General features: G+C 37.7%; 2 protein-coding genes across 3 annotated transcripts; one reads left to right on the top strand and one right to left on the bottom strand.

Annotated features, from left to right (window-relative positions):
• Nucleotides 1-941: 941 nt before the first annotated feature.
• LOC127800392 (auxin response factor 17) lies at nt 942-7,060 on the top strand. Of its 2 annotated transcripts, none has more exons than XM_052334978.1 (4): nt 942-2,102; nt 3,930-4,676; nt 5,959-6,045; nt 6,273-7,060. In XM_052334978.1, the coding sequence occupies exons 1-2, from the start codon at nt 1,056-1,058 to the stop codon at nt 4,632-4,634; spliced, it is 1,752 nt and encodes a 583-aa protein (XP_052190938.1). In that variant the 5' UTR covers nt 942-1,055; the 3' UTR covers nt 4,635-4,676; nt 5,959-6,045; nt 6,273-7,060. The 2 variants fall into 2 exon arrangements, with proteins under 2 accessions (XP_052190938.1, XP_052190937.1); XM_052334977.1 differs by having other exon boundaries at nt 5,956-6,045.
• A 747-nt stretch (nt 7,061-7,807) lies between these two features.
• On the bottom strand, nt 7,808-9,845 carry LOC127800391 (uncharacterized). Its single transcript, XM_052334976.1, has 2 exons — nt 9,260-9,845; nt 7,808-9,151 (listed from the first exon to the last, which is right to left on the bottom strand). Exons 1-2 carry the CDS (start codon nt 9,617-9,619, stop codon nt 8,543-8,545), a joined length of 969 nt encoding a protein of 322 aa, XP_052190936.1. The 5' UTR covers nt 9,620-9,845; the 3' UTR covers nt 7,808-8,542.
• Between the last annotated feature and the right edge of the window lie 4,882 nt (nt 9,846-14,727).

The raw sequence follows: 14,727 nt of genomic DNA, 5'->3' as shown, positions 1-14,727 counted from the left end.
TGTACTATTATTGCATAGACTTATCTAAACTTATGTCTCTTTCACTCAATTCTTTGTAACAATAATATGATTTTAATGTACCATCGTAACTTAATTATGAGGTAGAATTTTAGTTGAGGGTTTGATAATCAGGTTAAGAAATGGTGATTTATACCAAAATTAAATTTGAATTTCATAGGTTAAAATCCATTTAGAATTTTTAGTTTTTGTCAACCAAAGAGAAAGAAGGCCAATGTAGCCTCGCCATGGTCGTTTTATGCCACGGCCACGGGTGTAGCAGAAGAAGACTTATTTTTATCATGACTATTTGACACTGATGCAAGTTTGTTGCAACATTGTGATTTTGGACTTCAAATTTTTTAAAATGCGAAGGATATTCGTTGGTATTAAGACAAATTTTAGGGGGGAATTAATGCAATTTTTAGAAAATAAACTATGGTCATAAAAAGATCCAATCTCAATTTGAGTTTGTTGATGTATAAGGAAGGTGGGTTTTAGTATTTTATTAAATAATTATAATTTAAATTCAATTTAATTTAACTAATCAATTTGGAAGGAAACATTAATAATTTTTGATAATTTAAAATTTAAAAAGAAATTTATCCTCACCACCACCAGATCCATTTATTATTATTTAATATTACAATTACATCATTCACTTGAGCAAATATATAATCTAATCTTCGACTACAATTACATTAGAATATTATTACGCGACCGTACGCATAATAATAATAATAATCTTTCATTTATGTTGTTGTGTTCTGAACGGAGTGGTACTTTTTCATAGAACCGAGTACGCACAATCTTTCTTTCATTTATGTTCTGTTCTAAACGGACTGGTCCTTTTCGTAGAACCGACTGGTCCTTTTCGGAATTTATGAAAATTGCGGGGCGTTCTTAAAATCCCCCAAAAAGAATCACCGAAGCGTAGCGTTACTCGGTACTCTTCTTCTTCTTCTTCTTCTTCTTCTTTCATCATCATCATATTCATTCCTCGTTCCTCATTTCTCGCTTCCCCCCTCTCTCTGTCAATTCTCTCCAAAACCCTAGCAATGGTGACCACTACGGGGCTCCAGGAGGTGGATCCGAGGGTCTGGAAGGCCGCCGCCGGGGCCGGAGTTCAAGTCCCTGCCGTCGATTCTAGGGTTTACTACTTCCCGCAAGGCCACGCGGAGCAGTGCTCGTCTCCTCCACTGCTGTCGCCTCTCATCACATCACGGCCGTTGATCCACTGCCGCATCGCCGCCATCCACTTCCTCGCCAATCCCGTGACCGATGAGGTCTTCGCCAAGATCCGCCTCGTCCCGACCGACCGACTGCATGACATCCAGAGGAAACCGTCTTGTGGTGGCGGCGACGTGGATGGAGACGATCGAGAGGAGGTGGTATCGTTCGCGAAGGTACTGACGACGTCCGATGCGAACAATGGGGGAGGATTCTCGGTGCCGAGGTTCTGCGCAGACTCGATATTTCCGCCTCTGAACTACGCGGCCGACCCGCCGGTGCAGACGCTGACGGTTCGAGATTTGCACGGCACGGCCTGGGAGTTCCGGCATATATACCGGGGCACGCCGCGTCGGCACTTGCTGACTACTGGTTGGAGCAAGTTTGTGAATTACAAGCATTTGGTTTCCGGCGATTCGGTGGTGTTTATGAGGAAGCGGCGGAGCGGAGAGCTTTCAGTCGGGGTGCGGAGAACGGTGCGGTCGAATGCTGGTTCAGGCGGCAGGTGGAATTCTCCAGTGGGCCCCGTGACAGTGAGCTCCGAGGAAAATGACGGTGTTGCAGGGAAGAAAGAGTTTTCCAGGAGCGGGAGCGGGAGGGTTACTCCGGAATCGATGGTGGAGGCTGCTGAGTTGGCGGCGCAGAGCATGGCATTTGAAATTGTGTATTACCCGAGGTTTGGGTCGGCGGACTTTGTGGTGAAGGCCGAGACTGTGGAGGAGTCTCTCAACGTGTCGTGGGGACCAGGGATGAGGGTGAAGATGGCAATGGAGACTGAAGAGCCGGCAAGGATGAATTGGTTTCAGGGAACGGTTTCATCGGTTTTGGTCCCGGAGAACGGTCCATGGCGAAGCTCCCCGTGGCGGATGCTTCAGGTGTATATTTACCTGCAATCTTACTCCAATATGTATAACTTTATCTTTCTTTACGTATAACATATTTCCTTTGTTTTTCTTTTAGACGTATCACGGTTATAAGTATAAGAATAATAAGATGCTAAAGCCTGACTTCAAGCAGTTATAACTGTCCTTTTTGTTTGCTCTTGACGAAACAGAATTTAAGCTCAGATAACACTGTTATCTCAGGTAATTGCTTTCAATTTTTATTTGCTCGCTGGAATGGTTTGAACCAGAAATGCACATGGTAGTTCTTGCTGTTCACTCACTCTGGTTCCTCTATTTGTTTTGTGTTTGTTGAAGATCACATGTTTGGAATTTGAATGTCATATAGGATTATATGTATACATACCGCAATTCATTAAAAGCTCTTGGAAATATAAAGGAAGACCAAAATAATATATGAATAAGTGTAACATTATTTGTTTGCTCAAGTTGAGCTTATTTCACCAAAAGCAATCTATGCACATAGTTCTGAGCTCCTCCATGGTGGTGTTTATTCATACTAATCCTTATTCATAAAAAAGAAAAGAAAAGAAAAGTAAAGAAATCTAGCACGATAATTTATTTGAATAGCGATCTCAGAGATGTGGTGAATTATTGTTGCAAGAGAAGATTAACTTAGAAGTTAGCAACCAATCACAAATAAAAATGACTAAGAAACTAAACTCTTAATGGTATCTTGGACACAAGAAACGTGCATGGCATCAATGATGATCAAGCAATGAACTTTGATTTGGAGTTAAATTTGTAATAATGCAATATTCATTTATCAAAAATCTTTTTGAATCTAGGATGAGCTAAAGATGATATCAAAGATGTCATAGTTAGCTAGTTTTGTTGGTAGTTATCCAGTAGGGAAAAAACAAGATTAAAGGAAAGAAGAGAAGAACAAAAGAGAAGAAGAGTGCATATAAATTCACTCGCATCGCCATAGCATGTCATGGTGCCTCATCATGAACATAAAGTCCTATATATTCCTCCCTTATTTCATTCCTTTGGGTGGAGACTGGGGAGTTACAATCCATTTGCATGCCCTTGCAAAATCTTCATCTGAAGATGGGCATTAGTAACCAAAGGGCTTCAATGAAATGAAATGCTTAATGGCCAGTGAGACTTTAGTACTAACAGAGCTACGAGCTTTAAGATTCAAGCTTTCCTTTAGATGATGAAAATTAGAGTTAAAAAAATATTGCGCACTGCCTTCTAACATCCGAGAGTTTGTAGCTCTTTAACTTAATATGGGCTGATAAAGCTTCTAGACTTCATGTATGATGCATATGCCTTGCCAGGAAAGTGGTCTGTTTCTCTTGCATGCTTTCAGGGCCAGTGTAGCATCTTTGTTAGGATAATGAATTACCATTCAGTTGAATAGAGAACAGAAAGTGTATATAGTGCTGTTAGGATAGATGGGGAGGTATCAAAATTTTCCTTTCTCTTTACCAGAACAACTTTTTTTTACCAATTTCTACTCGCTTTTTCCATATTTTCTAAAGCAACTAGAAAAATGAATGAGTTTAACTTACATTCCTTCATTTTTCTTGTACTATCTTTTCTATATTCTGTTGCTTTCCTCTCTAAACATTGCATTGGTGTTAGTTTGGATGTCCTTAAGAATATGTGGCAGAATGTCCTTTTTTTCCTGAGTTGCAAAAAGTTCATCAAGCTTAACTCAAATTTTGAGAAATATTTAGTTTGACCTTATATTGTGCTACTTCTGTTAACTACTGCACTCTCCCTTCGCTGACAGGATATCATTTTCTCTTCCTGATTAACCTGAAGTTGTTATTTTCCTCTCTGCCTCAGGTTATGTGGGATGAACCTGCAGTTCTACAGAATGCAAAGAGAGTGAGCCCTTGGCAAGTTGAATATATTGATCCCACACCACTTGTCTTTCGTTCAGCAAAGAAATTCAAAGTTTCTTCAAGTTCTGAATTGCCAATGTATGGAGAGGGAGACATCTTCTTTCCAATCACAGGACTAAGTGATTCATTGATAGGGAATCTGAACCCATCATCGATGAATTACAATTCCTTTCCTGCTGGCATGCAGGGAGCCAGGCAAGCATCGTGCATAACCAATTTACCCAATTTCATAAGTGAAAATACCCATCAGATGTGCAGTGATAGATTCTTTGGCAACAGCATGACACCAAAGTTGAAATCTGTGTCTACTGATCTAAATATCGGCAGTTCACTGTCTGACAATTTATCACCTGATAGTCAGAGCAGTGTGCATTTCTTTGGCAGTGAACTAGCTGAAAAACAGGGATGCAACTCAATGAAACTTGGTTTGGGTTCATTCCAGTTGTTTGGTAAGATAATCCATTTGAAAGATCCTGTGGAGAGTGGCGTTTATCATGTTGATGGCCCAGAAGATAATGGCAGCAAAATGTTCGAAGAAGCTGAAGGTGTTAAATATTCACTGGATCTTTCTTTGACATGCCCTTTCACAGAACTAGTTGATGGCCAATGCCAAAGAGCCTCAACTGTTGAAGCATGTTCTTTGTGAATGAGGGGCCTTGTTGACCTTATGCAATTAGAAGCTGTACAGGTATGCATGTCTCTGCTTCAGTTATGCTAAGCTGTTGGATCTTATAGTGAACTGTGAAAGTGTGACCATACTTACCTTTTACATCCCAGTTAGACTTTTATTCTGTCAATTTCCTGTTGGTTTTAGAAACTTTGGTTAATTGTTCTTGCACATGAAAAAATAAAAAGAGAATAAGGTTGGCTAGTTGGCAACCTAATGATTGCATTCATAATTTATGCTTTGAAAATATGGGGAAATATTAAATGAAGTATCTATCCTGAGACTTGAGAGACATAAAGGGTCGTTGGGGGGAGGGGGGGGGGGGGGGGTATTATCCCTATTATAAGATCTTGTTTTGCTCATGAATCTTTGGTTAGTTAATATTGTGGGGGATCCCAAGTGTGTGTCCTTTCCATTTGCCACCTGTGGGGAGCTGGAGTTAGGTCTTCATGCTTCACCTACCAGAGCATCTTGGTCTTGAATGAAGCAAGGAGCTATTTGCTCCATAATATGGGCTGCTTTGCTTTGTGACGATGTTTACCTTCTTTTATTGCTTAACAGTATTGGAATGTTTCTGTTACTGCATTGTGCTCTTACCTGATGTGTTCTACTGACAAGTTTTTGGAGCTAGATATGAACGTGTTATGTCAGAAGCTGGTAGAAGGGATGCATTATTTGCGTCAATAATAATTTGCAATATTATTTAACTCTTCAAATTGATCCTTGGTAACAATCTTTTTTGTCTATTTTTAGATATCATGTTATCTAGTTGACAGCGTATGATGACATTATCTGTCTGCATGATATATCACCATAAAATTCATGATGAAATGAATAGGAAAGTTTATAAGTGACCTACATAGGGAGCTTTGGACTGCAGTGCTGAAATAATAAATTTTTATAATTGGGCTCTGTATGTCTAGGTAATTATTATAACTGTTGCATTTCCAGTTTGCTATATGCTATGATTGTTAGTAATGTAATGCACGTATTCTTGAATTTAGTTGTTTTGACTCTAATAAGAATTTTGATATATTCCAGAAAGAATCAATGCAATGAGTGCATGGGCCAAGTTGCCTTATGTTTTGCTTTGATTGACTGCTTTAAAATATGCTAATGCCATTTTTATCAGTTCTTTGCAAATCTCCTTTCCTCCAATAGTCAGTTTCCCGTTTGGTTGACAAAAAATATTGTAAATGTGTTAATAACTTGGATTCTTTGATTATCTTATTTGTCATAATGTAAAATCATATCGTCGTTACCTGTTGAATGCTACAGATTCTACTTGTGTGTTTTGTAGTAGCCTTCGGAAGTTGATCCAAACTTCTGTGCCTTGATTACCAGCCAAGGCAGCCATGTGCTTTACAAGTAGGAGCACTAACTACATAAGGTCTGGTATTAATTGAAATCACTTGCATTTTTTGCTAGGAAATGACATGCATTTGCATTGCTATAGATGCGTGGTGGAGAATTCCATCTGAATCTTTATTCATTTACTTATTTATTTTTTGGACAAGAAACTTGTTTATCTTTTCTGCTGCGTATGAGCATTATTGAATTACAAATTTTCGTCATGCAAAGCTTTGCCAATTTTCTCTGTTGCATCTTGGTCTCCAGGTACTTAGGCGTGCAGCAGCAGGAAGCTGGGCTGTGATCGAATCTTTTATTTCTTGTCTATGTTGGTTTGCTTAATTTCCTATATCAGAGATTCAAGACTATTATAGACCTGGATTATTAGCGTCTTGATCAACATGTACATTTACAAAGGATCTTTTACTTAATGTAGTAGATTTTGATATTCGCTATTTGTTGAATAGTGTGGTGAAAATGATTTCTTGTTTCCTAAATATAACTAGATAAGCAAGCAACACCATTACATTTACGATAGAGGAGGACAGTTGAATTCGAGTATAAACTCTTTGTTTCTTGAGCATTCTGAGCTAGGACCTTAGTTCTTGGTTTAGTAGAGATGAAACTTTGAAGCAAGGGAGGAGTCAGTAGCACTTTGCATGGAAGGTTGGTTTGTATGTTATCACCTGGATGGTTATTCAATTGTGTTTTTAGCCCACACACTGTTTCTGCTTTGAGGTTTGCCGAAAACATTGTTTCAGCAGGCATTTGTATCCTGGAATGGGGTCCCGCCTTTGTTTTGGATTCTTCTACAGGTTCAATGGTCACACATTTTCATCCTTTGCCTGTGGTAGGCTCTTTAAGATGGTTCCATATTATGCATATAGAGGCCCTGCCTCTTACTGATCGGTCTTTTGGGATAAGAAACAATTTTTTTTTTTTTTTTTTCCTGTAAGTAAGAATTCATTGAAAAAAAAAATCTCAAGTAGTCTACATCTTTAGATAGGGTAACTTCAAGCATCACAAAATAAAAATAAAAATAAAAATAAAAATAATATAATAATGTTTAAACTATCACTCGAGATTTACACTTTTCACAATATAAACAATAAAAGCGTCAACAAGGCCACACTTTTAATCTTGGGCTGAGAATTTAAGCTGCCTAGTTTTTGAAATTATTATGTGAAACCATTGACTGCTTACCCGGTGTATGTATTTAGTGCACGTTAGGAGCTCTGGTGTGCTTATTGAGTGGACAGCCTTCCCTGATTTATTGCACTTAATCCAAGCAGATCTTCAATTTTGCATTTTAATAAGAGAAGGGCACGCCTGCCTTTAGAAGAGAAATGGTCTTTAAGGCAGGCTGCGATTTGTTTATTAGGTAATCTGTCTGATAAAATCCATCTGAGGGGGAGGCAAGGCATGAATTTCCGGCAAAATGGACAAAAAGAGCATGACCTTCCAAGCTGGGGAAAGCGACCCAATAATTTTCTCTATGTTTTATACTAAACCCCACCCCCAGAAAAAAGGGGTTGAAATCGCCTCGCCAACAGAGTAAAATCATAACTTAGATTCAATCAGAAGCTTCCAGAGAAACAGGGGGATGAACTGTAAACTTGCCTTACCATGCATAAAAATCTGAGCTTCATCTCCGTGATTAAGCCTCGGGGCTTATAAGATGTCTCCACTCTCTAGTTCCCTAGTGATTGCAGCTATCCACAGTAAGAGCCTTATCTTTTTTTAAAAAAAAGAAGAAGAAAAAGTAAAAAAAAAAAAAAAAAAAAAAAGAGAGAGAAAGAGAATAAATAAAAGAAGACTTTTGCTTTTAAAATCACAGCGACCCAGTACTCTGGCACTGTCTATGTATGTATAGCCCTGAAAGCCTAGACTAGAGTCCATTATTGTCTCAGTACTAAATGATTGGTCATTTACCAGTAGTACTACTGAGGAGGCTCCTAATTGAGGACAGTTTGAGAGGGTATGACTTTAAAGAGCTAACAGAAAATAAATAAAATAAGGATTTTGACTCCCTTGTGTTCCCCTGATGGATGAACAAAGAAGAAGCTTCTTGCCTTTTATCCCTTTCCATCTATCTACGATTCTACGGGAGGGAGGGAGAGAGGGACTGTTTTTCTGCCTGGATGAATGAAGACTTTAGTTCTGATTACAGCTTGTCGTCTTCTTTCTATTTTCTACTTTCTTCTCAAGATCGGGGATCTGAAACCCAAGATTCACATTCCTCTTTTTTTTTTTTTTTCCCTTCAAAATTTCCCCTCTTTTAGGTTCTTAGAAGAAAGATGCTTTGATTCTGCCATATTAGCTAGCTGTAGAACCAGCTAGACCACATCAGGATTAGGGATGGGAAAAGATAGACAAAGCTAAGAAAGGGCTGTTCAAAAGAAAATAAAGAAGAAAAAGAAAAAGAAGAAAACAGTACAACCACTCCACATTCCTGATTGATTCCTCTCTACAGTGTCATTCATCTGCTTTCCTTCAAAGTTTTCATCCATAACGACATGCCCGTCAATTCTCCCCCTCTACCTGTGGCTGCAGAAGTCCCAAAGCTTCTTCCTGCCTTCAACAATTTCATCGAAGAGGTCATCAAGCTGTCCAATGATGTTCTCAGCCCCAGATCTCAACATCCCCAGAAAACCCTTCAGGCTCTCCACTTTCTCCCTTATCCCAGCCTCAGTTTCCCACTCCACCAACACTCCCTGTGAGCTCCATCTCTCCAATTCTCCCCTCAGCTCATCCATGCTCATCTTTGATCTCCTCAACTCATACAGCAGAATCCCCGGCCGGCTGCCAATCTGCCCGATCTCTGCCGCCACCCTCTGCTGCAGCCTTGCCACTGAGATCATCAGCCCTGACCCACAGAACAAGCAGCCTTCATATCCTCCCAGAAAATTGGAATCAGGCCAGAAGTACACCAACCCATATAGCAAGATCATGAGTAGCAGTGAGCTAACATTTCTCATTGCATAGAGAACTCCCCTGAATCCACTGAATCCATTGAGCTTGGATTCAACAGAGACCTTTCCATCAAAACCAAGTGGGAGCTGCTCAATTCTTGCCTCCATCATTGACCTGTTCTCTTCTTCCAATCCCACCGCCTCTCTGCGACACCCTGATATCGCCCGAATCACCTGCTTTTCAAAGAATTCATTCAATTAAGAAACTGAATACAGGGATTCAAACCAAGCCAAAAAGTTCGAAGTTTCTATCCATTTTTGCAAGAGTTTCGGCGATCAGACCTGGCAACAGAGCTGTGGGCTTAGATGGCTATGGCTGTCGAGCGAGGAAATTAAATTGAATCCCGAGGAGTAGTAGTTCTCCATGTTGGATATGCCTGATTTGAGGAGATGACAGACCTCCCAGAGCTTAGAACTCTCATCCATGTACTCATCAAGCCACTTCTCACCCACTGGCAAGTGAAGTTTTTGAACAAGAAGAGTCAGCTGAGTATGAAAAGATCTAAGCAGAGATAGGACTCTCTGGAGGAATTGAATTGACATGAAGTTACTGGAAAGGAAGTGTCTTTCAAGATCATCGATTCCTCGGGCTAGAAAGGAGTAGAAGCCATTGACAGAGTTGGTGGAAGAGGGATCCATCATGAGAGAGGGGAAGAAACTACTGAGGAGGATAAGAAAAGAAACAAGGGAGGATAGCTAAGAGTGGGGGTGGGGGAAGACTGAAGGGAAGGTTATAAAGGGAGCAGTGTTTAAACTGGGAGGAGGAGGGGGAAAGGGAATGAATTGGAAGGAGAGAATGAATGTCTTAGAAGCTCAGGTTTCTTTCTAAGCTTGAAAAGGATTTGTTGGGGGCAATAATGGGTGTTTCCTATAGAGGGGAAAGGATGATTAGTAATCACCTATTTCCATTCTTTAATGGGTACAAAGATGAAATAAAAAAGAGGCAATTAAACAACACAATAGAGATAGTAAAACCATGCTAACCCAACAAACATCCAAGTCCAAGTCTGCTCTTTCTTCTAATTTGTCCCATACTACTTTGGCACCCAAATTTAGTTCGCGTGAACTAAATCTTGCACTCACCGGTAAGCTTATTCGACACGCACAAATTTATATGTTACAGTTAATTTTCATCCAAACCCTTTGAACTTGACACTTTTTAGTTGCACTTGTTGTGGGGGCTCAGTTAGTCCATTGGGTTGTAAAAAGTCTTTTAGAGCGGGTTGACTGGAATTCTGCCCCTGGTTTGGTTGTTTATTTCCTCCTTTTGTTCCTCGAGCAACTGACTTTTGCTCCTTTACATCCCTTGGGTTCCTATTGAATCTGTTGGTTATTCAGTTTATTCAAGAAAGATAATGATGGGGTTCCTTAATAATTATATGTGACCTCTCTACTATGCACAAAACCAGTCTTTTTAGGCCATATAATCCTTCCATTTCTCAATGTGCCTACTTCCCATTTGGGAAAGGGCAAGCCTTAATAAAAATTATTTTATGGCTAGTGTTCTTGACAGTTTCTAATAATACCAACCATTGTTTGATTCTAACAAGTCATCTTCAATTAATTAATATAATATATCCCTAATAAAAGCAATGCTACTAATAATGTCACTAATTAAGCGCTTGTAACGGGCATTTCTTTTACACTTTTAATTTTTTTAAAATAGATTTTTCTTTCTGGATATATGTATATAGTTTTTGTCAGTCATATGGGGGAATGAGGGGACCAAGAAATCTTAATTATAAAGAGAGGTTGGGGCTTGTTGTATTGTAGTGTTATATATTTTATTTGGATATATGGGGGGGCGGGGAGAGTGCTCGTGGGTTTTTGGGGAATGGGATGGATGAGAGAGCATGTTGGTCTTCCTAAGATCTCTTTGGAAGGTGAAATCAGATCTAAGGAGCATTCTTTTAGGCCATTGATTTGGGCGCCCCTCTCCTCTTGTTTGTTCACACTTAATTATAAGATAAGATCGCTCATCTTCCAATCATCACACACACACACACACACGCATATATATATATATATATAGATCACTAAATAATTTATAATTACAAAAAATATTATTGCATAATTTTTGTACAAATATTTATATAAGTATGATTTTCGCTTTAACACATTTATATATATAGTTGTTGTTGGTCTTGTCAATTTACTTTTATACAAAATTGGAGCAAGAAATAATTTTTTTTTTTTTTTTGCGGAAGATTGTTGTTTTGATTGGAAAAATAAAAAATAAAAAGAAAAATAAAATAAGATGGTAAAAATAATTGGTTAATAAAAATATTTTTTAGATTATAAAAATAATATTTAATTCTAAAAAATCATATAATTACCTAATATATGTTAAAAATTAGCTAAAAACATATTTTTGTCCTTTAGCTTTAACTTCTTTTTTTAATCTTAACATTTTCGTGATTTCAAATGTGCCCACCAATTGTGCAAAATTACTCATTTAAATACCTGACCAGTATATGATATGCATGTGTGCTGACGTGGTAGTTTTCAACGTCTCCTTACGAGTGCACTCTCTCTCTAGCATCTCCTCAACTCCATCTTTTTCTCCGATACCTACTCAACTCCCTGTTTTTCTCTAGCTATATCTCATCTCTCTCCAACATCTTTCGCGTCTCCTCCAATTGTGTCTCTTCTAATATATATCTCCATTCTCTTTCTAGTGTCTCCTCAACTCATTCTATCTCTTCAGTTGCATCACCTTAGATTTGACGGCATCTCCGATCTCTTTTTCTCTATCCAACTACGTCTCCTTAGCTCCTCATTTCTTTTCGACGTCTCCTCATCTCATTTTCTTTCTCTAGCTATGTTTTCTTCGACGTCTCATTTATCTTTGGTGTTCCTTACCTCTCATCTAGCTATGTCTCTTCTAGCATCTCCTCTCTCTTTTTCTCCAGTTGCGTCACCTCAGATCTGGTGGTGTCTTCGGTCTCCCTCTCTCTATCCGATTGCATCTCCTCAACTCCCCTTCTTTCTTAATCATCGCTTGATTTTGAGGACAAGAAAAAGATGCTTTTTCACAATCAACCATGTGTAGAGTTTGAACATCTCTGACTTTGGCCTTCTCTTATTTCCTTTTCCTTTTAAGATATTTCTTCTCTATTCTTAGTTGTTCTAGTTACCTGAGTAAGAGCTCTATAGCTTCGCTAAATAAAGAGAGAAAGAGAGCTGAGAAGATGCCTCCTTACCGCTGGAGAGAGATGAAGATGTCGTCAGAGAGATATGAGGAGCTAAGGAAACACCCCCAAAAAGAGAAATGGAGATGAAGAGATGTCGAAGAGAGAAAAAAGACACCGAAGAAGACACAGTCGGAGAGAAAGAGAGAGCTGAAGAGATGCTGACATCGAAGATAAAGAGGGAGTTGAGGAGATGTTAGAGAGAGATAAGACACCAGAGAGAGAGAGAGAGAAAGAGTTGAGAAAATGTCAAAAAAATTACCATATTAATGCGTGTGTGTATTATTTATTAGGCAAGTGTTTAAATGAGTGATTTTGTATGGTTCAAGAGCACATTTAGAATAACAAAAAATTTATGGTTTTATAAGAAAAAAAACAAAAGAGTTCAAGGGCAAAAATATGCTTTTGGTTGTTAAAAATTATTTTTTATTTTTAAACCAAAAATATTAAATAAAAAATTGAATAATAATTTTTTATTTAATTTTTAAATAAAATTAATTTAAGTGAGGAGGAACAACAGTAGGTTGTGACAGTACTGGTGGATGACAATGAATTTATATATGTGATAATATGTAATTATAAGAAAAATATGAAGATAAAAATATAATTATGCCACCTATTTCTTGGAATGTGAAGACTTTCTATTTATTTTATGATAAAAAATCTTTCTATCAATTTGAAAGAATGTTATTCAAATGGGTCATTCCATTTCTTCTTAGCACTATTTGAATAGTACCCAACACAGATTTGAGTGCAACATATCAGTCAAATTATGGGAATAAATTTGTGGTAATAAAAATATTATGCAACAAGAAAGGATAGTGATAAATGTATAACTAGCATATTCTATATATATATATATATATAAGAATGAGAATAATATGATTTGCTATGACACTTATTTAATTTATTTTTATTTTTTTGAAACTAGTTCCATTTGAATAATTAGTTTTACACAAATATATATATATATATATATATACTTGAAGCTATACATTGAATTAAGTTGACTTTAAGACCATTGATGCCTAGCAATAATTAAGAAAAATAAATGCAATGGCTAAATAGTAAGGTGTGGAGCCTCACAGACATTAAAGCAAGCAAGCTAGCTAGCAGTGACTATATATGAATGTTTTGGTTGAGATGATAATGCAAAACCCTACAGATTGTTACTTAGAAGAATGTTTCATTTTCTTCTTAATGATCATAGATGGTTACAACTGGAGGGTTCAGAGCCTCACAGACAAATGAAAATGATACAAATGCATAAAATTAATGAGCGACTTCAAAAAAGGCCTACTGACTAATTTATGATGATTTTTATTTTTTAGCTAATCTTGGCAAGTTGCCTTTCATATCAATTTCCAATTCAATTGGGTGTTTGGGGGACCAGGGAATTAAACTTCTTTTTTCACTCTTCATTTGATGACCCTTATATACACATATATATATTTGTTTTCTTTTTTAAAGTGATATATAAATGGGTAGATCTAGATTAGGATTTATGATAATCAATGTGTTCCGTAGGCCTTTGAAACACCCAACACTTTGTCTTCAATCAGTGTGGAACGTGACACTATTCCTATATATATGTAATTATTATTCATTCTGAATGAATGAAGTACTACCATCCATAGACATATATAGTATCCCTTAACATAATTTTGGTTGATTTATGTTACTGGATCCCGGGCATACCTTTGAAACACATAATTCAATGTGTTGAATCCATATAAAACATATGTAACACTGTACCAATGTAATTATTCACCATGAATGAGATACCGCCATGTATAGTCCTTTTACATGCAACTCCACTGTGGGGGTAGACTTTGCATAATTAGCAGCCCTAGCTAGCTAGCATGAAGCCCATGAAAGAGAAAAGAGAGAGAGGGACAAGCAGAGATGTGTCTCCACTAGTGCATTAGATATCTTGCCACTATCTGCAACATGAAAGTTGTTACTTATATAGACAGCTAGAGCATAGTCATAGATCTTTGCAGTGCCTAACTTAAAAATAAATAAAAATAAATAAATAAAGGCAATCCCTTTAATCATTGTTATCATTGACCATCTTGCTCAGAGGGAGGAACCCCAGTGGAAGAAGGCTAGAAAACACCACAAGAGCCATGGCAAAGAGCTTGAGCAGCAGCTCTCTCTCCCTCTCTCTCTCTTTCCAATTTGGCACTGTCAATTCATGAATCTACAACCATGTCAAAGGCAAGTGACATTGAAAGTTGTTAATTCTTTTGTCAATTTGATTTCAAGGGGATGACTAATTAGGGCTTTCTACATCTCAAGGGATCTACAACATATATATTCCATTGATAATGGTCAATCCACTTGCTCCAAGTCCACCCCACTGCACATCAAATATGTGTTGTTCCAATGTAGATATAAGAGATGGGTAATGGCTAGGGAAGCTAAAAGGGTCAACCATGCACATACAACCCCATATTGGCTAAGATAAGGAAATAGACAGTGAATTCTCGTTTGGGCAATTCATACAAATCCATACATATGTTTTGATTAAAATTTCAATTATTCCAATGTTTCACT

This window comes from Diospyros lotus, chromosome 4 (genome assembly GCF_014633365.1).
Source record: "Diospyros lotus cultivar Yz01 chromosome 4, ASM1463336v1, whole genome shotgun sequence".
In the NCBI taxonomy this organism is placed as follows: domain Eukaryota; kingdom Viridiplantae; phylum Streptophyta; class Magnoliopsida; order Ericales; family Ebenaceae; genus Diospyros; species Diospyros lotus.
Note: the sequence above shows the minus strand (reverse complement) of the source record. Positions and strands in the feature narration are given on the sequence as shown.